Genomic DNA, 27,799 nt, shown 5'->3' with positions numbered 1-27,799 from the left:
AATGTTAATATACAAGTCCCTTGTCATACTTTGCGCACTTCCAAAATTTCCTACAAATGAAATCTGACTAGAATTCTGAGCTTGATGCATGCAGAATCAATAACGAGAAATGAAATTATTCTTTAATATAGGAATTATCAGCTTTCCTAGGGATCACTAGCAAATGATTTACCAAAATGAATTATTTAAAGTTTTGTCTGTCTTAAGTCAATTTTTTTTATCTACTCTTCTTTTTAACTCTTGTTTTTGCTGCTGTGCAGAGTCTTTGTCCTTTTTCTCATTTTCTTTCTTTCCGCCACTGTCTGCATGAAAGCTCAGCATACTTCTTGGCATCAAACTCGGCCATCTTTTTACATAGCTTTAAGTCTCCGATCACCTTCTTAAACTGTGGCTGGTTGATGAGAGTAACAAACCATCTGTTTATACTGGTATAGGCTTGTCGGAAGTTTGGGTCGAGGACATATTGGTAAGCATGGGGAAGGTTGTAGGCTACAGTAATGTCAACTAGGAAGGTGCGGGTCTGCGGGTAATGATTTAGCACACCCAAGGCTAACTTCATTTGCTCCTTAGGTTTTTCCGTCTCCTGTTTATTGTACTGTGTGATGCCCAAGCATGGGAAGACCCAGGTGCAGGATGCTGGAAGAATCCAATTGTCAGCAAAGTTGACCTACTGCTGTATCCTTGCCTAGTCTTCCTGTACAGATCCTAGCAGCTTACTGTTGCTCACACAATGTGCTATTGCATTACTCTCAAATATACAGTCCACTCTTGACGACTCGAACACTGGTACCTGCTCCGAAAGGAAACTTGGCTAAGAAATCATCAGACTTGTTCGTCTCACCGAAAACGAAGCTAGTGTCAACGGTCACTTCAGCGCCACTGTATTCGGCAGCGATAAGTGCCATGTAAACTCGGAAGTTGCCTGGATACGTGTACAGGGTACCTGATGCCACTGCACCGGCAGGCAGGAAAAGTAATGCATATGTACATGTGTAACACCAGTTCACAGTTAGGTCATACGAGTTATTTCTTTTTTTTACTGTTGTGCTCTCCTTTAGAAAACACAGAATGGTGCAACATGTGCTAGAGTGATTAAGTTAGTATGTACTCACCAGTTATTATGTACTTTTGTGAGAGTGACGTATGTAAGGTGAAGTTGTTTGCATTTGAAACATGCACAGTGGAGAGAATGTTGGCATACCTCTATGCTACTTCGATGCAACAAAGGAAATTGTACATGATCTAAGCACACCCCGAACTAAAATGACTGCTCCCTTATGCTAAAAACCCCAGCCTGAATTAATCTATTGTACACTATCTGTAAGCACTAAATAAAATAGGGAAAATAAATTTTGCCTAACTAAACAATACCAGCTTCTGTATGTGCTTATTAAGGGGTCGCTCACCAGTTATTATGTACTCACCAGTTATTATGAATTCACCAGTTATTATGTACTTTTGAGAGAGTGGTTTATGTAATGTGACGTTGTTTGCATTTGAAACATGCACTGTGGAGAGAATGTTGACATACCTCTATCCTACTTTGATGTAATGTGGATGATATTTCTTTGGATATTGTACTTTTGGAAATTGTACATGATCTAAGCACACTGCTAACTAAAATGACTGCTCCTTTATGCTAAAGAAATCACCCTGAATTAGTCTAAAGTACACTATCTTTAGCACCTATTAAAATAGTGAAAATGAATTTTGCCCAACTAGTCAATACCAGATACTCTAAGTGCAATTACTACATATATAAAATGGAAAAAATGTTATCGGCTCTTTTTTCTACATTTTACATCTGAAGTCCAGGAAGTGAAAATGACCAAGCGGAGCTAGCGGTTTTTGAAAGGTGCAAATCTGAAGTTAGGCTAAGCTGTATACTCTATAACCCATATTACATCCACCAGTCATTCACCAAACAAAAAGGAAAGTAAAGCTTCTTTGAACAATACCTAGATATACAAGGTCTTTTTTTAAATAGCCAGTATAACCAGCGAGGAAACCCGACGAAATTCTTTTTCTTTAAAATTCTAACTTATGCAAGATACGAAACTACAGAGCGCCACCTAAACGTGTTGAGTACAGCAATGTCTTATGTATTGAATTCTGTCCTAGAAAGACGTTACACAGAAGACGTAAACAAATCTCTGAGTCGGACTTGCATCACATATTTACCGCGTAAATGTGCTGAGGTTGATAAAGTTCTCTCAGTTGGGAAGAACGGTTTATGTGTACATTCTTTTTAGTCCTACAACGTAAGACACATCACCCGAAAAGTTCTGGGGTGTGAGGAGTCTTACAGCCTAACTAACGGCACTGTTTAGCGTGTTTTGATGTCAACTAACAGTGTAACGAAAGTCAATTTTCCAGGAATGTCACACACAACTGGCAACCAATAACGACGCTTTTCTACAAAGTAAAGTTATAATGTTTTTTCAGACTTTACTTATCCTGATGTTTTTTCTCTAATAAATTCAAATTCTCACAAAAGAAATGGACCTGTTTTCAAGTTTCGTTGGCCTACATTTCAGTTGCCTGGAAAGCGATGAAAGCCGGGAATGCCGAAATCAGGTTAAGTTGACATATTATTCTTTAACGAAACGAATAAAAATATATTATGCCTATTGGAACTGTAAGCAACGTTTCGTTTCGTTCAAGAAACATATCCCCACATGAACATACTAAAACATACTTCGGCATACCTCGACTACCGTCGCATTGCAACAAATTCAAATGTTATCACAACGGAACATGAAAATGCGTCCATTTGCTAGTGTTATTTTCATTCCGCCAGGATAAAGACAGCACAGTAAGTATATTAATTACACATAAATTAGTGGAAGAGTGTCGATATAGGCTGCAAAGTGTGTGAGATATTCCTGAAACTTTGACTACTCATTCCGATGTCAACCGACATCGGAACACGCTATACAAGGCCGTTATTTGGGTAGTAAGACATAGCACTAAAACAAAAAACAACATGTGGTATGTCTTACATTGTAGGACTACATTCTTCTGTGAGCAAAGGTGAGCTTATTTACTTCAGTAAGATAACATTTAAACCAAGCTTGTAGATAGAGTGGATTCCATGCTACAGCTATACTACCCATCCATCCCCACCCCCACCCTCGTTCCCATCTAAGCAATACCGGTAGTTTTACTTGTTGTTATTGTTCTTGTCTTGGGGTTTTTGCGATTTTCATGTTATGATATGCTACACGACATAACAAACCCCTGTGGCGTTAAATTGGCAATATTGAAACATACGAGACCATTTTTTCCCCAGTTCCCTTTCGCGAGTCGATTCAAAATATGGCGGCCAAAAATGTTCAATGAAAACAAAAAATTCCAGAAGGCGGGGTTAAAATTTTTTCCCATGATCGCAGCCAATCAGTAAAGAGAATACTGTGCACTAATTTCATGGGCTTATTTGGACCAATCAGAATCACATAAAGTGATATGTTTACATGTATATAAATATATAATACAAAAAACACTGCATACACTAGAGGCAAAGTGTACCGACCCTGTGATAACACCCACAGTGCTGTCAATTTGATGGATTAATGCCAGCCGTAGCAAAGTGTAAGCTTTGTTGGCTGGGTTACATTCAGTTTAAATTACATTTTCTGTGATGTTTTCTATACAACAGCCTAACGCCAGTCAAAGTGCTCGCATACTAATGCTAAGATTCTATGAATTAAAAGTTTAGATTACCCAGAGGTCAAAACATCCTTATGGAAGCGATATATTCTGAAAGAGTATGAGATATGAGGAGCTGATATAAACCAAAGGAGATAAGTAATACTTATCTTGCACAACAGATGTCGCTTTTGAAGGGGCGTTGTCACAAAGAGTATCACTCAATATGACATAATGTTTCGACGTTATCATACAAGTGCGCAGCAAATGACTGAACGAATGCACGAGTGTCGTAGTGGTACGTCAAAACAGACTGCAACTGTTCTAAAGAAGCCCAGTTGTGTTTATTTTTCATGTTAGAATGAAAATAATGAATTGATAAGCAGTATATCTTTCAAAAAAGTAAACACTTGTTTGTAAATGTTTCAATTTATGTTACATTTTCATCTAACATAAACATTGCAAGATTGAAAACAAGTATATATCCATTAAAAAAAGGGATACTTTTCTTCAAGTAATTATTTCTTAATTATGTGCGAATGAAGGCCACAATACCGAAAGATGAAACTTTAAAACTTTATATTTACTATATTTGTCATATTGCTTTAAAGGATTCAACCAGGTGTGATTTAGAAATGGAGGGGGGGGGGGAGAAAAAATCGGAAAAGTGGAAGAGATAAAATATTTTGCTAAACATAAAAAAAAAACATCGAATGAATCTATGCAAGTTACCATCACATAGCGTCAATATGTAACCAAAATAAGTTTTTGTTAACTTTGAAAGGTGATGCAAGTTCAACTCTTTTTGTAACTAAACTGAGGTAGCGATATCTGCTTGAGTGTCACGTGACGTACATTGCATCCGTCTATTTCATCCGGTCACTATAGTATAGACACATATGTTGTGTTGTGATTTGGATTTTTAACGCAGCTTTAACAATTTTACAGCCATATCACTACGATGTCTGCAGTGTGACAGTTTATAGTGATGTCTAGCACTGGGGCATCATGTCGCAGACACGTAGCATGATGTCCCACCCAGTCACATTATTCTGACACCAGGCCGACCAGTCCTAAGACTAACCTCTTAATGCTGAACGCCAAGCGAGGCAGCTCTTAGTACCATTTTTAAAAATCTTTGTATGACTCGGCCGGGGATAGAACCCACGACCTACCGCATCTGAGGCGGACGCTCTAACCACTAGGCCACCGGAACGGTCGTATAGACACATATATCTCGTCCAGTAACATAGATGCATTAACAACATATGTTGAATTTTATGTCTCATATATTGCATGTTATTCAGTAACGTACCTGCAACAAAGACACCTGGTTGAATTTCATGTCACAGATGTTACATCTATACAGTTCATCAGAGCTTCGCCACACAATAGAATTTCCCGCTCTTCCAGTCTGGTCTAGCAGTTCTGATCGCTTCACGAAATCCGCGTCCCGTTCTATTTTGACGGCGATTGTGGACGATATCTGAATATCTGTTGGTTTGTTGCTAGTGCTAGTGGTACTTGTCGGCCCGGAATGGATATTCTGTATATGCTTGTCCAAAAGAAACTCGACAAGAAAAGATTCATTGCACATAGAGCACTTGAAAGGTTTGTTGTGAGTGGCAAGATGACATTGTAAGTCCATCTCCGTCGGAAAACTCTCCTTGCAAAACAGACACCTGAAATAATAATGACATATCAACAAATAATTGTAAGCTGACATTTTATTATTATTTCTATAAACTGACAAGAATTTGAGCTAGTAAACTTCATGCATCAGCAATTATACTAGAAAATCTAACAAGCAGTGGCGTACCAACGGACCAAGCAAATGCGGAGGCAGGAGGTAGATGTAGTGGAGGCCCACATTTCCCTTTGAATATTGTTTGTATTGGGAGGAACCCCAAAATTAACTTTTCAGGGGATGGGGTGGAGGATTAGGAAACTTTCTTGCTACGCCACAGCTAACGACTAAAACGAAAAAATGACGCATCCTCGATATTAAGATGAGTGTTTCCAGCGAGTTCTACATATGAGGTTACTCTTAAAATCTGCATCATGTGCCATGATAAATTTAAGTCCTACGTAACGTTCTTGCATACGACAGAACATTAGCACCATTCGAAAGTTTTTGTTTTATTTAAATGTTCTTTCTTTTGCACGGAGAGATTTTATTGATGGAAGTTTTCACATTATGAAAAAATAACGAACCGAACTCTCTGGTGCGTCTGTTCGCAGTCACATGATAGTTATTATAAATTTATTGATTATAAGGAAATCCATGTTTCTTTCGTGTGAAAACAATTACACGAAACTGTATATATATATCCAAATGTTTTGCAGATCAACACATTATTTTTCTTGACATGAAAATACAGTTTCTCAGAAACTCTGGAATTGCATCATATAGAAATTAATCAACTCGTATATTATATTGAATATTTGGTCCCATCTATGCTTTATATCTTTAAAAAATACAATTCTATGCACTTCACTAAAAAAAAACTAAATTCAGGAAATTTTAAAAAATATACCTATATGGTTTAGACATCTGCAGATGGGTGATCCTAACGTGTATCTGCCACTCTGACTCAGACCGGAACGCCATGTTACACTGGATACATTTGTATATTTTACATTCATTGCTGTGCTTGATTGCAAAATGGACCTGAACATTAACTTTCGAATCGAAGATCTCTTTGCAGAGTGAACAGCGATACAGATGGTGAGCATGGATATCCATAAGGTGTTTTTGAAGCTCATCGGGTTTGCTGAAGAGTTTCACGCAGCTGGTACAACCGTATTCTGTGACTACGGAGAGAAAATGGCTGGACAGATGTGCCTCAAGTTGCTCCTCAGAGAGGAAATGTTTGTTACAACGATTACACGGATACTGACCTCCCATAGCAGAATCCATGTGGAGTTTCATGTGTGCTGTGAAGTTCGTGAGATCCGGAAAAACGGAATTGCACTGGTCACACGTTAACTGATCAGCTGGGGCCTCGAGGACTTTAACTGATGATGTGGGGATTTGAGCAAGAGAGACAAACACACTGTCAGGCATTAAAGCAGAATGTAAAAGAGAAGTAGTAATCTTCTGTGGGGTAACACCTTTCTGCTTTGCGCTTACACTTCCAGCAGACAAGTTTCGTACCTTCTGTGCTTTGGACTCAGTCTTTGGCAATATTTTATGAGCTGTGGAAATGTGTTCCTGAAGAGCAGCGGGGCTTGGAAAGGTCAATGCGCACTGGACGCAGTACACAGAATTAATTGTAGCCTTATTGCTACTACCAGAATGATGGTGCCGTTTTTTGTGGTCAGCAAGTGTCTCTATACTGGGAAACTCTTTTGAACAGCGGCTACAGGGATATTTGATGCCCATACTGGGCTGGTTTTGATGCACGGCACGCATGTGCTCGTGCAAACTGTACAAGTTCTTATAGGGGGCATTGCAGTAATTGCACGTATAAACTTCTGTTGACTTGACAGAATGCACACTCTGCATGTGAAGTTCTAGAATTTCTAGTGTATCAAAGTCATCGCGGAGACAATATGGACAAACTAGAATTTCAAAAGAACCAACATTTCCTGCGACGCTGCTCGGAAGTAATTTTTTGGGAAATTCGGCAGGATGACACGTCTTAGTCATCTCCGGATGACCTTCCTCGATAGACTCGTGCATCTTCATATGTTGCCGAAGTTCATCTAAAGTAGTAAAGTGTGTACAGCAGAGACTACACTTATTCAGATTATCACTGGAATGGAAGTGTTCTACGTGTAATTGTAAGGCTAGTTGACCAATACAGATTGCTGTGCAAAAGGAACACTGAATGCTCTTGTCATCCTGTGCAGAAAAACTATGCGCCGCAATATGGATATGGAGTTCGTTTTCATCTGAAAAGACCTCTTTACATTCAGAACATCTAAATTCTTTTGATGGGTCCGTTACAGGCGTTGATCCTGTAGTATTAGTTACCGCCGTGACTTCTTTTATATGGTCATTTGTATGTGTGCTCATGTGAGCCGTCAACGCGGCCACGTGCATGAAACCACGGTTACATATCGCGCACTGGAATGGTTTGCAGACATCATGGATTTTCATGTGACTTTTCAGATGATCGCTTCTGAAAAAATAAAATATGGCTTCATAAACAAAATATTTAAAATAAAAATATCGTATTTTTTTCATTCCTGCTCATCTGATATTGGACAATACTCTCCAATCTGCGAGGATTTCCTAAGCTGTATTATTAATTTAAATACTAAGAAATTGTTCAAAACTGTCACGAGTTTTAAGATATAATATCTCAAAATATGAATCGCAGTTGATGGACAAATATGAACGAGAAAACCACTGAATAACCAAATCCATTTTAATATATTACCAATGACTGAAGTCTAAATCGTAAGGCAAATCACTTTTCATTTTCGTCATCTTAAGTCGTCTTTTGCTGCAGACGACATATTAAAGAAAAATTTACAAACCGCGATAATGGGAAATATTTAATAAGCTCCAAAACAACCCAAGTCAAGCTGATTATTTTTATCTTCGCGTGAAAAGCGCCGATGGATACATTTTCAGATATTTGTATGTGATTTAATTTAAATAGAACCATGAATAAAAATTTCTTTTGGTGGTTATTTAAAGCAAATACATCAAGTCAAACTAAATAAATAACTCTTTGCATAAAGCTGCACTGGAACTAACAATTGAAAAACTGTATACATTTTTGTAAGTACAAATATGAATATAATATAGTAAGAAAATGAAACTTTTAACGATGATTAAAGGTATATAGATGATACTGTTAATAGCAACAAACGCATTAACAAGACTTTGCATCTCATCCTTTTTTAAATGTATAGGTTTTAAAGCATATTTTCCATGTTATTTGATAAATTTACTTCGCATCGTGTGACTACGAACACAAACAAGAACTAACAATAAGTAAAATTTAGACCTTGCTATGTATAATCACGGCTTTATGGCCATGATATGTTATTAAAATCCAAATGAATTCCTTTGAAATTAAAGTAAGAGCCAATACATGAGCCGAAATACTGTTTAAATTAGATAAGTAGTAATTGTATTTTATTTTCAGGAAAAAACAAAAAAGAAGCTCATGTGATAAAGGCAGTTAAGCCAAAGAAAAGATATAAAAATGGAAGAAGAAAGAATCATCAGTATATAAATACCTATTATATTTCTAGATAAAATTTATCAACAAGGTAGTGGTACATTAGACAATCTAATAATCCAGACTCAGGACTTGCCTCGCTACGGGAAATATTAATGAAAGTAACACTTAAACCACACTCCACATATAAGACATACTGTTTCTGTGCTGAAATATTTTCAGCGTTCTAGTACATCACTATCATACAGGACAGGTACAATACAAGCGTGACAAATACATTTGGAAATTTTTGTAACTAAACGAAAGACACAAAGATAGAAGTATAAAACATTAGTTTTAGTAAAAACTAAACAACATCATTTTCAATGTTAGTGTTGCCCATGACTAGATTAGAATAAACCTGTACTACATCTTGTACAATGTTATTAATGCCCTTGACAGGACTAGGTTAAATCTGTACTCTACACTATCCAATATTACGAACGCTCTGACAGGACTAGGTTAAATCTGTACTACATCTTGTCCAATGTTATTAATGTCCTTGACAGGACTAGGTTAAATCTGTACTCTACACTGTCCAATATTACGAACGCTCTGACAGGACTAGGTTAAATCTGTACTACATCTTGTCCAATGTTATTAATGCCCATGACAGGACTAGGTTAAATCTGTACTACATCTTGTCCAATGTTATTAATGCCCATGACAGGACTAGGTTAAATCTGTACTACATCTTGTCCAATGTTATTAATGCCCATGACAGGACTAGGTTAAACCTGAACTACATCTTTTACAATGTTATTAATACCTTTGACAGGACTAGGTTAAATCTGTACTCTACCTTGCCCAATATTATTAATGCTCCTGACAGGACTAGGTTAAATCTAAACTACATCTTGTCCAATAATACTAATGCCCTTGACAGAACTAGGTTAAATCTGTACTACATCTTGTCCAATATTATTAATGCTCTTGACAGGACTAGGTTAAATCTGTACTACATCTTGTCCAATGTTATTAATGCCCTTGACAGGACTAGGTTAAATCTGTACTCTACACTGTCCAATATTACGAACGCTCTGATAGGACTAGGTTAAATCTGTACTACATCTTGTCCAATGTTATTAATGCCCATGACAGGACTAGGTTAAATCTGTACTACATCTTGTCCAATGTTATTAATGCCCATGACAGGACTAGGTTAAATCTGTACTACATCTTGTCCAATGTTATTAATGCCCATGACAGGACTAGGTTAAACCTGAACTACATCTTTTACAATGTTATTAATACCTTTGACAGGACTAGGTTAAATCTGTACTCTACCTTGCCCAATATTATTAATGCTCCTGACAGGACTAGGTTAAATCTAAACTACATCTTGTCCAATAATACTAATGCCCTTGACAGAACTAGGTTAAATCTGTACTACATCTTGTCCAATATTATTAATGCTCTTGACAGGACTAGGTTAAATCTGTACTACATCTTGTCCAATGTTATTAATGCCCTTGACAGGACTAGGTTAAATCTGTACTCTACACCGTCCAATATTACGAACGCTCTGACAGGACTAGGTTAAATCTGTACTACATCTTGTCCAATGTTATTAATGCCCATGACAGGACTAGGTTAAATCTGTACTACATCTTGTCCAATGTTATTATTGCCCATGACAGGACTAGGTTAAATCTGTACTACATCTTGTCCAATGTTATTAATGCCCATGACAGGACTAGGTTAAACCTGAACTACATCTTTTACAATGTTATTAATACCTTTGACAGGACTAGGTTAAATCTGTACTCTACCTTGCCCAATATTATTAATGCTCCTGACAGGACTAGGTTAAATCTAAACTACATCTTGTCCAATAATACTAATGCCCTTGACAGAACTAGGTTAAATCTGTACTACATCTTGTCCAATATTATTAATGCTCTTGACAGGACTAGGTTAAATCTGTACTACATCTTGTCCAATGTTATTAATGCCCTTGACAGGACTAGGTTAAATCTGTACTCTACACTGTCCAATATTACGAACGCTCTGACAGGACTAGGTTAAATCTGTACTACACCTTGTCCAATGTTATTAATGCCCTGACAGGATTAGATTAAATCTCTACTACATCTTGCCAGTAGTAAATGGGGCCACCCTACGTACAATGGGAATTAGCATTACAGGGACCCCTGGGCCACTCTACGTACAAGGGAAATTTAACATGGCGAAAAATCGTGGGCCACTCTACGTACAAGGGGAATTGAACATGGTGAAAAATCGTGGGTCACTCTACGTACAAGGGGGAATTTAACATGGGGGAATAGAGTTTGGGTTTGTCTAGGGACAAGGGGAATTGAATATGGGATTTTTTTTTAAATTTAAATTTAAATTTAAATTTAAATTTAAAAAAAGGGGTAGGCAATGGAAAGGCTATCTCTTTTCGAGAAATATGGCTGGCCCTGAAAAGGGCCTTTGGGTTTATAGTAATGTATCCATTAACATAAAGGGCACCGCATTGGTCTTCTTCTTCTTGTTCTTAGGCTGCGTCTCACTGTTGGTCCGTAAATCAGCACTCTTTTCAGGCATCCTTGTCTTTCAACGTAGATCCTACGTATCCACAGACTGGTGTTTGTCCTGTGGACAACGGTCCACTTGGATAGGACATACATGGGTATGTCCGTCCTAAACATCATGAAAGACACAAGGGTGGATGACTCAACTGTGGTCCACATCTTGAAGCGACGAGAACAGGTGAATCAATGTAGTGAACTGCGCTTATTTATAGGCAGAGGTAGGATTGAAACGGATTGAGTTCATTCACCAATCCGAACACGCGTTACAAAATTCAGTCAGCTCGCATCCAATCCGAAGAGAACAGTTTGTGACGTCACGTGGTCTATATAGATTCGCTAGCGCTTGTGTGCAGTCAATCTATGCGACAGTGATTCAACATGACGGAAACTCAGAAAACGATCCATTGGGGTGCACCAGCAAGGGAGACTGCCCAAGGGAACCCGGACTTACTTTCAGAAGAGGTACATTGGGATTTTGTGGATTTTCTTACCTCGCAAGAATTTGTTCCGGAACCTTCGTTACCTTCTTCATTACCGCAAGTGGAGAATTTTAGACAGAGACAGAAAGAAGAATTGGAGAAATTTATACAACGACAAAAGGAAGCGGAACAAGCTTTTCTCCTACAGCAGCAACAGCAGCAAGAAGAAGAGGTAAGAAAAAAACAACAGCAACAACAGCAAGAAGAAGTAGCAGCAAAGAAACAAGAGGGTGAAAATCAAACGGTCACGGTACTGTTGGACATTTTAGCGGAGTTAAGAAGTCTGAAACAAATGTATCAGACTTCTTTATCACGACCGAAGAGAATATGACCTTCCCGAGCTAAACACGTCAACCCTGTGACTAAGCCTGCCGTACCACCCTTAGTGATTTCAACTCAATCATCATCATCAACATTACGCAGTTCAGAAGTAGGCCTTGGCCGTGGCAAAGGCTTAAGGCAGTTAAAGTTGATTGGTTAAACTCACCCCTACACCAAAAAAGGCCCTTTTCAGGGCCACCCACATTTCTCGAAAAGAAATACAAATTCAATTTGCCAATAACTCAAAAAAAAAAAACCCCACTCATTTTACCCTTATAGTACGTGTCTGTGTATGAGTGCGTGAGTGTAGCTTCTTATTTTAAAATCAAAACTCAAAGACACTTACCTTATATCATTAATGTATTCTTTTCTCCATTTTTTACAATCCAATTCACAATTCACAACACAACACTTTAATTAAAAGTTCATTGACTTCTTCTTTCTCCTTATTTAGTCTTTCTGTTTTTTTTTAATTTCTTCACCGTCTTTTCCTCATTTTCTTCCCTTCTTCTTTTCTTCTCCTGTTTCTTTGCCTCTTGTAAATAGAATTGTCTTCTTTCTTCCTCTTCTTCCTCTGAAGAATCCCTCTCTTCTTCTGAAGAATCCTTCTTTTCTTCTGACTCCTCTTTTTTCTTTTTGGGGCAATCTGGAGACCAATGTCCTTTTTCTTTACAATAATAACAGGTATCTTGACTTTTGTCTTTTTTAGCCCCTGTTTTTTTTTTCTTTTTTGACGGTCTGGACACTCTGAAGACCAATGCCCTTTCTTCTTACAGATATAGCAAGTATCTTGACTTTTATCTCGAAAGGAAGGAGAGTAGTCCGTCGGCTGGTCTGAAGAGAATTTTCTAATGACCCCTCGCAAAGCTCTGACGAAACGTTCGATTTGGTTAGTCTCTTCCATCGTTGTGCTCGGCTTGAGAGTGAAATGAATAGTGAAAAGGACAAGACACACACCCTTTTATATACGCTGGTCTGCCATGACTATAAATTAGTCCATGGTGTTTAAACTTGAGTCATTTGACGTTTTGCACTCAAGATGAAACGATCCTATTCATTCGAGAAGAAAGAAGAAGAAGAAAGTAAGAGGCAGAAACGTGATCTATCGCCTCGTACCAGGGCTGAAATCTTGGCACAAATTCATGCCAGTGATTTTGAAGAGGACATGAGTGAACCAGAATCCGAACCCTCTAAACCAAGTTCACCACCCTTAGTCAACGCTGAAAAGTACTATTCCATTCGAGAGACGGAAAAGCGCTCCTCTAGAAAATTTAGAACTACGGCTTACACCTACACGGTGAAGTTTAAAGATTTCAAGTCCGACGTACCCTTAGAGAAAGCAGAAGGGTTTATCACCGAGATGTGGGATTCTTTGCTCACCGCACTCAAGCGACAATGTCAACCCAAAGAAGACGATCGCTTGACACTATCCATAGATCACGACGGTTTGAAATCCCCTGTTTGGATCGAGTTTAGCAGACCCGCAGAACTAACCCCTTCCAAAGTCATGGACAAGATTCAACATGTACAACAATCTAATGACCAGTTTGACATCACCGATGGTAAAGCCACACTGAAAATGGCCCACGTCTCTCCTCCTCAAGGGACTGGACGCAAAAAGATGTTATTGGTGGACGACCTTCGCAACACCAAAACAAGTCTCGTCCGAATTAACAACCCTCAAGACCAGATGTGTTTAGCTCGAGCCATCGTGGTGGGACGAACCTATGCCAACAAGAACGACACGACAGAATGGAAAAGAGCCTGGAACACTATTCAACGTTCCCATCGAGCCAAACAACGAAATGAAGCAGAACTCCTGTTGCAACAAGCTGGTCTGTCCAAAGACACACCCTGTGGCATTCCTGAGATGCAAAAATTGCAAGATGCCCTAGCTCCACGCTACACCTTGAAAGTGCATCCTCAAGAAATGCGCGGACCTCTGTTGTTTCGAGGCCAAGACTTTAAGGACGGAAAATACATTCATGTTTATTATCACGATGACCATTTCGATACCATTACCACTATCACCGGATTCCTGGGATACAGATATTACTGTGAGAAATGTGATTATGGTTATAACAATCGAGAGCAACACAAACATTGTGGATGGAAATGCCCAGGATGTTTGGCCTCTCCACCCTGTCTGAGTGAACAACCAGTGCCTTGTTCGACTTGTCTGCGCACGTTTGTCAGCCCTACCTGTTACCAACAACATTTGAAAACACAAGGTTCACAGAAGAAATGTGCTTGTCAGCTCCTGAGATTGTGCCCTACCTGTGGACAAGGCATACGTACCAATAGTACCAAGGCACACGTATGTCGAGGAAAGAAAAAATGTCACATTTGTCACCACATCGTGGACTTGGAACACGAATGTTACGTGCAAAAATACCAACCCCCACCAGAGAAAGAAGACGGTCACAAGAAGAAAGGCAATTTCATCTTTTTCGATTTCGAATGCATGCAAGAGACCGGCATTCACATTCCTAATTTCTGCGTGGCTCATCGAGCGTGCGAGAAGTGCATTCAAGAACCTATCTTCAGTCATTGCCCACACTGCAGCAAGATTCCTGGAGGGCGTGAAAAAATCTTTCGAGGACCGAACACGTTAGCCGATTTTGCCCAATGGGTCTTAGACCCCATCGACAAGACGTGGAGCCAAGAGGACATCGAACGTTACGGAGATTGTCATCGTCATGCCACAGTGATGGCTCACAATTTCTCCGGATACGATGGGCAGTTTCTTCTCAGATACTATACGGAACAAGGCACCGAGCGTCCTAAAGTGACTTTGAACGGAGCCGAAATCATTTTCATGCAAGTGGGACAAGTGCAGTTTAAAGATTAGATGAGCTACTTGGCCATGCCTTTGAGCCGAATGCCTAAAACGTTTGGAATGACAGAAATGGTTAAAGGGTACTTTCCACACTTTTTCAATACGGAAGCCAATCAACACGCCGTTCTACCCCATTTACCTGAGGCTCACTATTACGACCCCGACAACATGCGTACCGAACAACGAGAAGCTTTCTACGCTTGGTACCAGGCTCACGCCTCGGACCCTTTCGACTTTCAGGAAGAAATGCTAAAGTATTGTCGTTCCGACGTGGACATTTTACGGCGTTGCTGTGGAAAATTTCGAGAACTGTTCATGGAACACGGAGGGGTCGATCCTTTGAAAGAAGCTTGCACCATTGCCAAAGCGTGTTCCTTAGTGTATCGACAACGATTCATGCCTGAAAATACCGTGGCTGTCATCAGTCCTCAAACGACCCACTTTGTCAAACGTCAATACTCGGTCAAAGCCCTACGTTGGTTACATTACTTGTGCGACAAGGAAGACAAATGGATTCAGCATGCCCGCAACGGAGAGGGTGAAAAGACCATCGGAACGTATTCGGTCGATGGCTGGGACTTAGAAAACCCCAAGATCGTGTACGAGTTTAACGGTTGCTTATTTCACGGATGTCCCGTCTGTTACCCTGATCGTGACACTAAAAATCAGTTTTTACAACGAACCATGGAAGACTTGTACCAGGACACTTGTCAGCGACGCCTAAAGTTAGAACAGCAAGGATACCAAGTGGTGGAAATGTGGGAACACGAGTACGATCACCGTATGAAAACCGATCCCGAGTTTAAACGCCTCGTGGAAAGTTACCAGTTCATGGACCCACTGAACCCGAGGGATAGTTTGTACGGAGGAAGGACCAATGCCACCTGTTTGCTGTACCAAGCCGACGAAGAGAAAGGAGAAGAAATCAAATACTTGGACGTGTGTTCGCTGTATCCCTACGTGTGCAAATATTGTCGCTTTCCTGTAGGACACCCACAATTGCTGACGGAACACATCGACCTGAAAAACATTCGACAATACGAAGGCTTGATCAAGTGCAAAGTTTTGCCTCCCACGAACCTATACCATCCCGTCTTACCTCACCATTGTCAAGGCAAACTGATGTTTCCCTTGTGCCGTACTTGTGCCGAAACGTGCAACCAGGACCAACCTTGCCATCACAGCCAGGAAGAACGTGCCTTGACGGGAACCTGGGTCAGCGTAGAATTGTTCAAAGCTCTGGACATGGGATACCAACTGTTAGAAGTGTACGAAATTTGCCACTTTCCTAAGACACAACAATACCACAAGGGTGACCCCACGCAGAAAGGCATTTTCGCCGGCTAAGTGGATGCCTTTTTGAAACTGAAGAAAGAAGCCAGCGGCTATCCGTCCTGGTGTCACACTCCCGAAGACCAAATACAATTCAAAGAGAAATACTATGAACAAAAGAAGGCATCTCTTTAGACCACATAGAGAAAAACGAAGGCAGGCGATCGTTTGCCAAAGTGATGTTAAATTGCTTGTGGGGTAAAATGGCACAACGCCCGTGTTTACCCAAGACGGAATATTTGACAGAACCTTCCCGCTACTTCCAAATGATTCACGACAAAACCAAATGCATGAAACACGTGGACGTCGTTCGAGAGGATTTGATCTTGGTCAATTACGAAGAAGATCTGGACTTTGTACAAGACGACCCTTTTGGAAATGTAATCATTGTGGCTTACGTGACAGCTCATGCTCGCTTAAAATTGTACGAAGCTTTAGAACTGTTAGGAGAACGCGTCCTGTACTTTGACACGGACAGTTGCATTTACATCCATCACCCGATTCAACATCACCCTGACATCGAAAGAGACCGTTTAGGAGCCTGGACAGACGAGCATCCCGACGACAAGATTCTAAGTTTCGTCAGTGGTGGTCCCAAAAATTACGGCTACGAATACCGGGACAAACAAGGAGAAGTGCACACGACGTGCAAAGTGAAAGGACTGACTCTGAATTATCGTACCAGTCGAGTGGTCAACTTTGGGGTATTGAAAGAAGCCTTGCAATCGGGAGAGGATGGAAACTTTAAAGTGACCACCTATCAACCGAACAAAATTGTACGTGTACCCACTCACCACATCGTCAGTCGACCCTTGGAAAAAGTCTATCAAATTGTATACCAGAAGCGAGTGCGACTTCCCAATCACTTTACGTTGCCGTACGGTCACGTCGGTATTGGTCTGTATATAAAAAGGAACCCTAGGCAAGATCGATAGTTCATTGTTCATTGAAGTAACTTACCATGTCGTTGACGAAGAAGAAACCAGATTGGTTTGGCTTGGACCCAAGAGGTGGCCCAGTATGCACGAGAGTTATTCAAGGAAAAAAGTTACTTTTCAACCCGTGTTAGTGACGGTGCCAGAAGAACCCGTCACCCAGGACGGGACTGTCGTGGACAGGCCTGAAAGACCCTTTCGGGAGGACACTTGTGTGACCTTACCCCCTACTATAGAACTGGTTAGAACTTTACCCAAAACATGTGGTTGTTGTACAGCCACTTGTTTTTATTCCACGTTCATGGTTATCATGTGCCTTTTATTCTTGTACTTAAGCCTTTGGCTTTTATGTATTTTTGTCTTTCGTATTCATGTTTGAAAAAAAACATTCAATAAACGTGTTCTGAAAAAAGCATATAAACTCTTGTCTTGTCTGTTTTCGTGTCACAAGTGACATTTCTCACACTATGGCTACCTCTGCTGTCTCTGCTCCCTCTTCGTCTACTGTCAAAGTCATCGACGAACACTTAGATCGTGCCAGTTGGGAGGCTTTGTATCTTCGCCATCCCTTTAACATGCTCATTGCTGGACCTAGCGGTTCAGGCAAAACCGAATTCGTCAAACGTTTGATCGAACATAAACATCATTTGATCGATCGGTCACCTCAACGGATCGTGTGGTGTTACAAAGAGTGGCAATCGGCGTACAACCTCTTGCGAGAAAGTCAAGGCGATTCCATCGTGTTTGTGGAAGGCATTCCTAAAGAAGACGACGGCATCGTCTCTGACTCCCGTCAAACCCATTTGGTCATTTTCGACGACATGTTAGGAGAAGACGAAGAAGAAATTAAACTGTGGTTCACGCGCAAAGGGCATCACCGTAATGCCAGTGTCGTTTACATCACCCAAAATTTGTTTCAACAAAGTAAAGCCCATCGCACCATCAGTCTCAATGCGCATTACGTGGTCTTGTTTAAAAGCCCTCGAGATAAATCGCAAGTGCAAGTCTTAGCCAAACAGTTAGGAACGCCTTGGCTGACTCAGGCGTACGACGATGCCACTCAAACGCCACACGCCTATTTACTCGTCGATTTGAAACCTACCACCCCCGAGGATTTGCGATTTCGTACCCACTTATTTCACCACTGGTGCCAAGACGTCTCCGTCCTCGACTTCATTTCACTCCCCATCAAAAAATCTATAAAAACCTCAGACCCTTTTTCGTCTGTCTCACACAGTGTGAACATGACGTCCCTTCAGTCGCATCTTCCCGTCAAATTGATTCGTGCCTTGTATGGCATCAGTCGAGAAAAAAATCCACAAACACGAGCTCGTGTCTTTGAAGCTAGTCTCAAAGAAGTCTTACGATGGTTCACGGTGACGGCACGTCAATTACTCCAAGGAATCATTCAGATTCCTCATCAAACCAAACGCTTTTTCGATCGAAACAAAGTCGCTTTGGTCCAACTGGCCGATCCCCGCATCGACACTCAAACCAAAAAACAAATCATTTTGAAACCTGGAGGGAGCGGTACTCTAGGAGGGGTCATCATTCGCTCACTCTTAAGATGGGATCCTAATGCCCCCAAAGTTATCCCCAAGACAAAAGTCCAACGAAGCCCCAAGAAGAAAAAGACCAGGTCCCCAAGGAGAACTTCTCCAGTGGCAGGACCCTCCTCTTACCAGACACCACCACCCCGGAAAAAGAAAAGAAGCCCCCAGAAAAAGAAACAGAGAAAAAGTCCCCAGAAAAAGAAAAGTCCACAGAAGAAAACTAGTCGCAAGAGAGGCACTTCGGCCAGGACGCAACCTTACACTCGCAAACCACGATCTGCCACGGCAGTGACTGCCTCTCCGGCATCCTCACGTTTGTCCACTTCTCCGTTGATGACACCAGGAACTGAAGAGTACTTGGAGACGTTGATCACACCAAGAACTTCTCCGTTGATGACCCCCAAAAGAACTTCCCCAGTGGCAGGACCCTCCAATTTAGCGGCAGTGGCTGCTGCTCACAAAGTACCTTCTCCCAAAATCAAAGTCCATGAAAGATTGGGCATGTTACAAAGTTTACTGGATTTGTCCAAGCAAGAACTGGCTTGATTTTGTCTGTTACGTACCCCTCCACGACGTGTCATGCCTGTCCTCAAACTGATACGACGTAAAGACAATCAGTGGCGACGCGTTCCAGTATAAAAAAGGCCTGTGACCAAGTAGGGTATCAGTGTTTTTTTGGTGCTCCTGAAGACTCAAAGATGTCACCCTCCAGAAAACCCCAAGGAAAGAAAAGGAAAGGACTGCCACCACGTTTAGCCAAACATGGGGACATGTTATCTGTCCTGTCCAAAGCTTCTCCACCCCTACGAAAAAAACTCATTCAAACAGCCTCCAAAGAGGTCATCAATACCGTGTGCGAATGTTGTTTGAACGTTTTGAAAGGCACGATCCCTTTGTCCAAACACCAGAAACAATGCTTAGGCAAACATCGTCACGTTCTTCGCCAAATGGTTCAAAAGAAAATTCCCATTCGTCAAAAAAAGAAGATGTTGGTCCAACGTGGAGGCATTTTGCCTCTCTTGTTAGGCCCCATACTGAAAGGAGTCTTGGGAACCATGTTGGGAGGACTGGTGGGAGCAAGATAAAAAGGCCCTCGGAAGTCCCAAGATCTCAGAATCGACCCCTGACAACCCCATGGAAGGACGAAAACTAGCTTCAGTGCCTTACAAACGATGGATGGAATACCATCGGTGGCAAGAACAACGCACCCCGCATTTACCTCCCAATCCCAATTTGAGCGAGATGTCCCAGTTACAACACGAATTGCAGTCCTTCATGGATCGCCAAGATTTGTCCGAAACAGAAAAATCGCAAAAGTACGGTCAACTCTTGCAACAACTGCAACTCTTTCACCAGAAAGCTTTAGACGAAACAGCTCTACCCACTCTGAAAGATTTTAAGACCTTGATGAAAAGTCCAGCACCATCACCAGTACCAGTACCAGTACCAGTACCACCACTACCCGTGACCAAGACAGAAAAAGGAGAAGAAGAAGAAGGGTTTCAAACTCCACCAGAAAAAGTACGCAAGTTAACAACACCACCTACCTCCAGAATTGGATGGATTAAAAAGATGATGGCCACCCCTTCTTCATCACAAGAGAAAAAGAAAGCGAAGACAGAAGTGAAACAAGAACCGATATCCCCCGCTCAGACATCCTCCTCTTCGACACCTATTGCCGGCCGCACACGCAAAGCATTGCAATCCAAGAAAGTACCCCAAGAGAAAAAGAGTAACATCCTCCAAGAGTGGGTGTCTTATTAACACACCAACCAACACAAAAAAAAATGGAAAAAGTCTTAGCCAGCATTTACTACGATCCCTCCCATCCTGCAGGTTACGCAGGAGTTCAAAAATTGCATCGTGCTGCCATAACCCGACTGAAAAGTCTCCGTTTACCTCAAGTGCAACGATGGTTACAAGAACAAGCTACCTACACTTTACACAAACCCATTCGACGCAAGTTTGCCAGAAGTCGCACCCGAGTGGAAGGCATCGATCATCAATGGCAAGCCGATTTAGCCGATGTCTCTCATTTGGCCAGCTACAATCGTGGCTACAAATATTTGTTTTGTGTCATCGACGTCTTTTCCAAATTTGCCTGGGTCGTGCCCTTGACTTCCAAATCGAGCAGCGAGTTAGTGCGAGCCCTGCAACGGGTGTTGAAACAAAGCGGTCGTCACCCTCTTCGATGGCAAACGGACAAAGGCACCGAATTTCTGAACCAAGCTTTCCAAAAAGAATTAAAGAAACGTGACATTCATTTTTTTACCACCGAGAATCCCGAAACCAAAGCCAGCATCGTGGAACGTTTTCAACGCACTTTGAAAGAACGCATGTGGAAATATTTTACGCATCACCACACTCTGAAGTACATCGACATCTTACCACACCTGGTGCAAGCGTACAACCAATCTTACCATCGAAGCATCGGACGTGCCCCGCAAGACGTGACTCCCGACAACGAAGTGTTGGTGTTTGAGCGTCTGTTTGGTACGTCCCCGACGAGGGCTGTCCCCGAGAAAAGTGGAATGTTGGCCGTAGGAGATTGGGTGCGCATTGGCAAAAGCAAACGCACTTTCGACAAAGGTTACTTACCTAACTGGACGACCGAATTGTTTCGTGTCACTGGACGAGTGCATGGCCGTCATCCTGCCGTCTATAAATTGGAAGACATGAACGGAGAAGTGCTCAAAGGAACGTTTTATTTGCCCGAGTTACAACGTGTCACCAAAAAAGAAGACGACGTGTACGACATCGAAAGCATTCTCGAACGCAGAACCCGTAAAGTGGGCAAACGACGTGTCAAAGAAGTCAAAGTACGTTGGAAAGGATCTCCGCCCAGTTTTGATTCTTGGATCGACGCTTCACAAGTCATCGACTATAAAAAGAAGTGACCATCATGCCCTTTCACACACCAGACGCAGCTACGTCGACCACTCCTTCTTCACCTAGTTCTTCTGTGCAAGATTTACAAAAACAACCCTTGTGGGTGTGGTGTGGAGAACGTGTGCCTAAAACGCAAATCGTCTTTTTCTGCCAAATCTTCGTGGTGTATTGTGTCATCGGGGCAGCCATTGCCAATTTGAGTTTGCAACAAGGAGACAAACAATTGTGGACCATTTTATTGAGCAGTTGCATCGGTTACCTGCTTCCTAATCCCTCCCTGAAATTCTCCTCGAACTGGAACCCCGGGAACCTTGTGTCCAGTGCCAGTGCCAGTCACCACTTCAACCACAATCAGAACCCCATTTTAGACGGAGACACGCCTCTGACGTCCAGTAACCCCTCGGACAGCCACAGAACTCTGGAATTATGAGTCACCAAAACCAATTTTACTTAACCTTACCCAGTGACAGTTCCATTGAGGTGTTTCCCCACAACACGTTGTGCTGTTACACGGCCAAATTACCTCAGGCCATCCCCTTAGATCACGAAGCCAATTGGGAAGTGGCTTTGGTAGAAATGATTCACCCTACACAAATCCAAAACATCACCGAAAAACAAAACACTTTTGAGGTCGAAATCCTGAACCAACAATTACAAGAAGCCATGAATGACATCGGGTTTTCAGGGGACACAAAACCATCCAACAATTCACCCTTCAATATCTACACCTTGAAAATTCCGGCAGGGTTTTATTTTAGTGGCCAACATTTGGTGGACACCATTGCTTCCAGGTTCGAGTTAGCCTTTGGCAAAGCCCTGAACAGAATCAAAAAAAGTGTCACCCTGGAGTACCATAAAGTGGATCGTCGCTTACTGATGAAATTTCCGGATACCCAAACGATGTCCATCAGTTTTAATTGTGACTTGTTTGATATTTTAGGTGGAGACACAAAAATGGCTCCAAATTTTAAACCAAAGATCAACAGCAATATGGAATTTTACAAGTTTTTTCGAATCCCTGTAGAACTGAACCAAGGACTGAATTTGATGTTTGTGTACTCCGATGTGGTGGAGTACAACGTGGTGGGACACACCTCCGTACCGTTACTGCGTGTCATTCCTTTCAAAGTGGATAGTACCACGACCAGTGACCAGGAAGGTGGAAACACTTACCACGTTCACCGCGAATTTGTCCATCCTCACTATTTGCCTGTCAGCAAGTCGTATTTGGACACGGTCAACATTGCTATAAAAGGAGATCTGGGACAAAATATTCCATTCACCAAAGGAAAAGTCACGGTGAAACTCCATTTTCGAAAACGGTTCTCTCACGACTCGTAAGTAAGTCATGTATCCAGTGTACCGAGGGGTTGCTCGACAGCGAGGACACGGTTTAGGAGATATGTTAAAATCGGCCTTTCGTTCGGTGGCCCCGGTGTTGAAACCGATGGTGACACGCGGATTGCACGCCTTGAAAGATGCGGCACTGACGCAAGGCAAAGAATTTCTCCAAAATGTCATCATCGACAAACAAAACCCTAAAGAAGCCTTCATGAGGGCTGGCAAAAATGTCTTGCTACAAACGGGCAAAGACATTTTGGGCCGACAAGACACACCTATAAATGCCCTGCACGCTACCAAGTCAGGCATTCAGCAAGGACAAGGCAGAAAGAGACGACGCAGAAAACACCCTTTCACCAGACTTCAAGCGAGAAAGGCCAAGAAAAGAAGAACCGTTCGAGACTTAGACGTTTTCGATTATTGAGAAAGAACAAAAAAATGATGCACCGAGAGTCTTGCGCTTGTTCCAAGACGGAACTGGATCTGTTTGCCATGCCCCCCACCATGATGACCATGCAAGAATCCCAATGGGTGGAATTTCATCCCGTCTCCTCATTGGCTGATTCCGCTCCCATCGAGTTTGAAATCAAAGGACAGCCCGAAGATTACATCGATCTGAATAGCAGTTACTTGTACCTGAAAGTCAAAATTCTAGATAAGACTGGAGGTCCTATAGACGATGAAGCAGTAGCTCCCGTCAACAATTTCATGCATTCCTTGTTCAGTGGAGTGGACTTGTACTTGAATAACAAACTGGTCAGTAGCAGCATGGATACTTACCCTTATCGTGCCTACCTGGAAAATCTCTTGACGTACGGAATAGATGCCAAGAACACTCATCTCAATGCCTGTGTGCTATGGGAAGCTGACGAACCTACCAAGTTTGAAAATTTGGAAACTGATGAAAAGAAAGACAACAATGACGGATTTGTAGAACGAAGAAAGAGAATCACGGGAGTCAACACAAGTTTAGAACTGATGGATCGTTTGCATTTGGACATGTGGCTGCAAGAAAAGTATTTGCTGAACGGGGTGGATGTCCGTCTGAGACTGAATCGTAGCAGTGCCGCTTTCCATTTGATGGCTGATAGTGGCGGTTACAAAACCAAAATCCTAGAAGCCAGACTCTACGTACGCCGTGTGGAAGTGTTACCTAAAGTGGGAAACGACATCAATCAGACGTTGAGCAGAACGACCGCCAAGGATCCCATACGACGCGTGGAAGTGAAAACCTTCACCATTCCCAAGGGACAGCGATCCATGAGCGAAGATCATCTGTTCCAAGGACAGTTACCCAAACGTTTGATCGTTGGTATCGTCGAGAATACAACCTTCAACGGAGCTGCCGAAAAAAATCCTTTCTACTTTCAACACTTTGGCGTGTCCAAAATCGAAGTCAGTCGCGATGGCAAAACCTTGTGTACCCGACCTTTCGAACCTGACTTTACCAAGAAGAATTACTTGAGATCGTACTTGTCCTTGTACGAAGCCACCGGACAGTTAGGAACCAATACCAGTCACGGTATTACGTACGAGGATTATGCAGGAGGCTACGCTTTGTGGGCTTTTGATTTCACTCCAGACCAAGGCAGCGACGAGGGACATTTCCACCCTATAAAATCCGGCCAGATTCGTGTGGAAATTCAGTTTAAAGACCGAGACCCTGATGAAACGGTGAACGTCATACTGTATGCAGAATTCGATAATACCATAGAAATCAACAGTTTGAGAGAAGTCATCCTAGATTACTAGAAATCATGGAAGACTGTTGTCCCTCTTTACCTAGTGGAGAAACTTTGGACATGAAATGTGAGGAGACCGTGGAAAAAGAAGAAGTGATCATGATGAAGTCGAGATGGCCAGAACAAGAAGCCCATTTAGTCTCCTGTTTTGCCAAACACTTGGTCGAAAAAATGACGGAATTGATCAAGAAAAATTGCTATGGATGTCAAAACGATCATCCCAGTCAAATTCAACACGATAAATGCCTGATGTTAAGTCAAGAAGAAAAATTGAACGAGTATCTGGACGAAGCTTGGAGTCTCATCTCGGACAAAGACGTGTTGCACCAGTGGTATAAAGACTTGCGTGAACATTCTTGTCCACCATTAACCACTCAAGAGATCCATCGTATCGAAGCTCTCCTGAATCAGAGTGAGGAAACAGAACGAATAACCGTTTATTCGTCAGACATTTTCAAGCAAAAAGTCAGGATCGAATTGACGACTTATTATTACCTGTGAAGAAGAAGAAAACACACACACAAATCAATGGATACCTGGGAACTTTATTACCTTTTGAACCACAGTTCGTATACGGCTTCTTGGAATCCTGTCGTCTGTGCTAAAGATGAACTCCCTCATCGCAAACCTAAAGACCATCAAGCTTACGTGATCAACACGGACGACAGTCATCTCCCAGGAACCCACTGGGTAGCCGTCTACTTTCCTCAAGAAGGATATGTGGAATATTTCGATTCGTACGGATTGCCCCCTTTGGAAGACGATATCATCGACTTTATGAGAAGAAATGCTCAGACCACCCGATTCAATAACGTGAAATTACAAGGCACATATTCCTTGGTGTGTGGACAGTACTGTGTGTATTTTCTGCATCATCGCAGCCTGGACTATTCTTTAGAACATTTAGTGACTCATTTTGATCCTCGTCATTCTTCTAGAAACGATGTGAAAGTAGATCGATGGTTTTGTGACCATTATGCTTATCTTTTGTCTCAAGCTAGGAAACGTAGTGTCCATCAATGGCCTAATGACTTCCAACAGTGGAAATCACAATTTCATTCACAACGTTGTCAGCCCTGTTTAAAGTAGATTGTCAATTGAGAAAAAAATGTTGGTGATTTCAAAAAAATTGTTTGATGTTATATTGTTGGATTATTGTTAAAAATGTTAGAGTTGTTGTTTAGTGTTAAGTGATTTTTGAATAAAAAATGTTGTGTTTTGAAAAAAAATGCCTTTGTGGTTTGTTTAGCTATAAGAATGTTGGATTGATGCTCTTTCATTTCTTACTATCCCTCTCATGACACTCACTGAACGTTGCGGCTCGAAAACCGTGTGGGGATGTTTTCCTTCACGTCCGCGCTTTGACTTTAAGAACCGGGGTTGTTTCCAGTCTAACCATCCATTGTCGACTCATCCTCCTAAGAAGATGTGCTCCAAACTAGCTAAGCTCAAAGAAGCCTACGTGAATTTGCATAGGGTCAGACACAGTCTGATACCGAAGCCAGAAGAAATAGAGAATGTGAGAATGTTAAAAATCACTGAAGACTTGATAGAAGAGCTCTTTAGAGAAGAAATGAACAGGGAAAAAGAAGAATGGACAGAGAAGTACAGACTTCAGAGACAGCAGCAACAGCAGCAACAACAACAGCAGCAGCAGCAACCTGAAGCTGACAGAGGCTTTGTCGATTGTCGTATCGACACCAAAGAGTTCTTCTTCTCTTTCCGAAGAAGCAGACCTATCGCCAGAAAGTCTATCCTCAGAGGACATCGCATTCTTAGAAACTAAAAAAAGATTGCCATAGCAAACAAAAAAACAGCCCTTTTCAGGGCTACCCAATATACCAGAAAAGAAATAACAATCGATTTGCCAATGTGTGTAGGTAGAGTAGTGTGAATATAAACACTAACTCTTTCTTTAAAAATGTGAGGGTATGTGTTTGTGTGTTTGTGTGTTTGTGTTTGTAAGTGCTAACGTAAGTTGGTGTGAATAGTAGATTAAAATAATGTTTTTTGGTGTTTGAGGTGTATATTTGGGGTTAGATTGGATTGCTTTGCGTATGTGGATAGTCTATTGAAGTGATTTATAAAAAAATTTAAAATAGTGATGGGTAGCATAAAAAGTGAGTGAGTGTTTCTTTTAGGTCCGCGCGTTGTTGTTTTTGGTCATGATGTACGTAAGATCAATTTTATGTTTTTAGGGGGATGTTTTCCTTCACGTCCGCGCTTTCACTATAAATTGAAACTCGTTCGGCAGTCCAACTACCCTTGTTGATTGATCAACACCAAAAATGAACACGAGACTGACGAAACTGTTGGAACTTCATGTGCATCTGGAATATGCCAGGCGCATATTAAATGAACTGGCCGCGGAAGCCATTGTGGAGGAGGGAAGGATAAGAGAGGAGGAGGAAAGAAGAAACAATGAAGAGGAGGAGAGAAGATATAAAGAAGAAGAAGAAGAAGAAAGAAGATACAAAAAGGAGGAGAGAAGAAACAAAGAAGAGGAGGAGGAGGAAAAGGAGAGAAGAAAAAATTTCAGAATCCCAGAAACCGAAAATTGGGATTCTGAAGCCACATATCCTGCCTCTGCTCTCTCCCCCAAAAAGGTAAAAAGTATCTGGGGGACAAGATGTGTATGCGGCGCCAGGCCTGGAAGGTGCCACCATTAACCAGGTGTCCATGAAGTTCCAAAAAAACAGCCCTTTTCAGGGCTACCCAATACTCTAGAAAAGAAATAACGATCGATTTGCCAATGTGTGTATGTAGAGTAGTGTGAATATAAACACTAACTCTTTATTAATAGTGAGAGTGTATGTGTTTGTGTGTTTGTGTTTGTGTTTGTAACTGTTAACGTAGGTTGGTGTAAATAGTAGATTATGGGTTTCTTTATTGTTTATTTTGTGTGTTTGTGTTTGTGTTTGTAACTGCTCACGTAAGTTTGTGTAAATAGTAGATTATGGGTTTGTTTATTGTTTATTAGCGTATGTGAAGAGTATAGTTTTG

The 27,799-nt window shown here is 41.5% G+C and overlaps 1 protein-coding gene and 1 pseudogene across 2 annotated transcripts in view; both read right to left on the bottom strand.

Moving 5' to 3' along the window:
- The window catches only part of LOC149779988 (zinc finger protein 423-like), a 92,065-nt gene that overhangs the window by 8,257 nt on the left and 56,009 nt on the right, over positions 1-27,799 (bottom strand). For both annotated transcript variants that reach the window (XM_089936713.1, XM_089936714.1), the window contains 2 exons: positions 6,186-7,775; positions 4,964-5,330 (listed from right to left, as the gene is read on the bottom strand). In XM_089936713.1, coding sequence (XP_089792839.1) covers positions 4,964-5,330; positions 6,186-7,775 — 1,957 coding nt within the window. The remainder of the gene's footprint in view (positions 1-4,963; positions 5,331-6,185; positions 7,776-27,799) is intronic.
- LOC149779989 (elongation factor 1-gamma pseudogene) lies at positions 42-2,706 on the bottom strand (annotated as a pseudogene).

This window comes from Sinohyriopsis cumingii, chromosome 16 (assembly GCF_028554795.1).
Source record: "Sinohyriopsis cumingii isolate HCF-2022 chromosome 16, ASM2855479v2, whole genome shotgun sequence".
NCBI classification, from domain to species: Eukaryota; Metazoa; Mollusca; class Bivalvia; order Unionida; family Unionidae; genus Sinohyriopsis; species Sinohyriopsis cumingii.
Note: the sequence above shows the minus strand (reverse complement) of the source record. Positions and strands in the feature narration are given on the sequence as shown.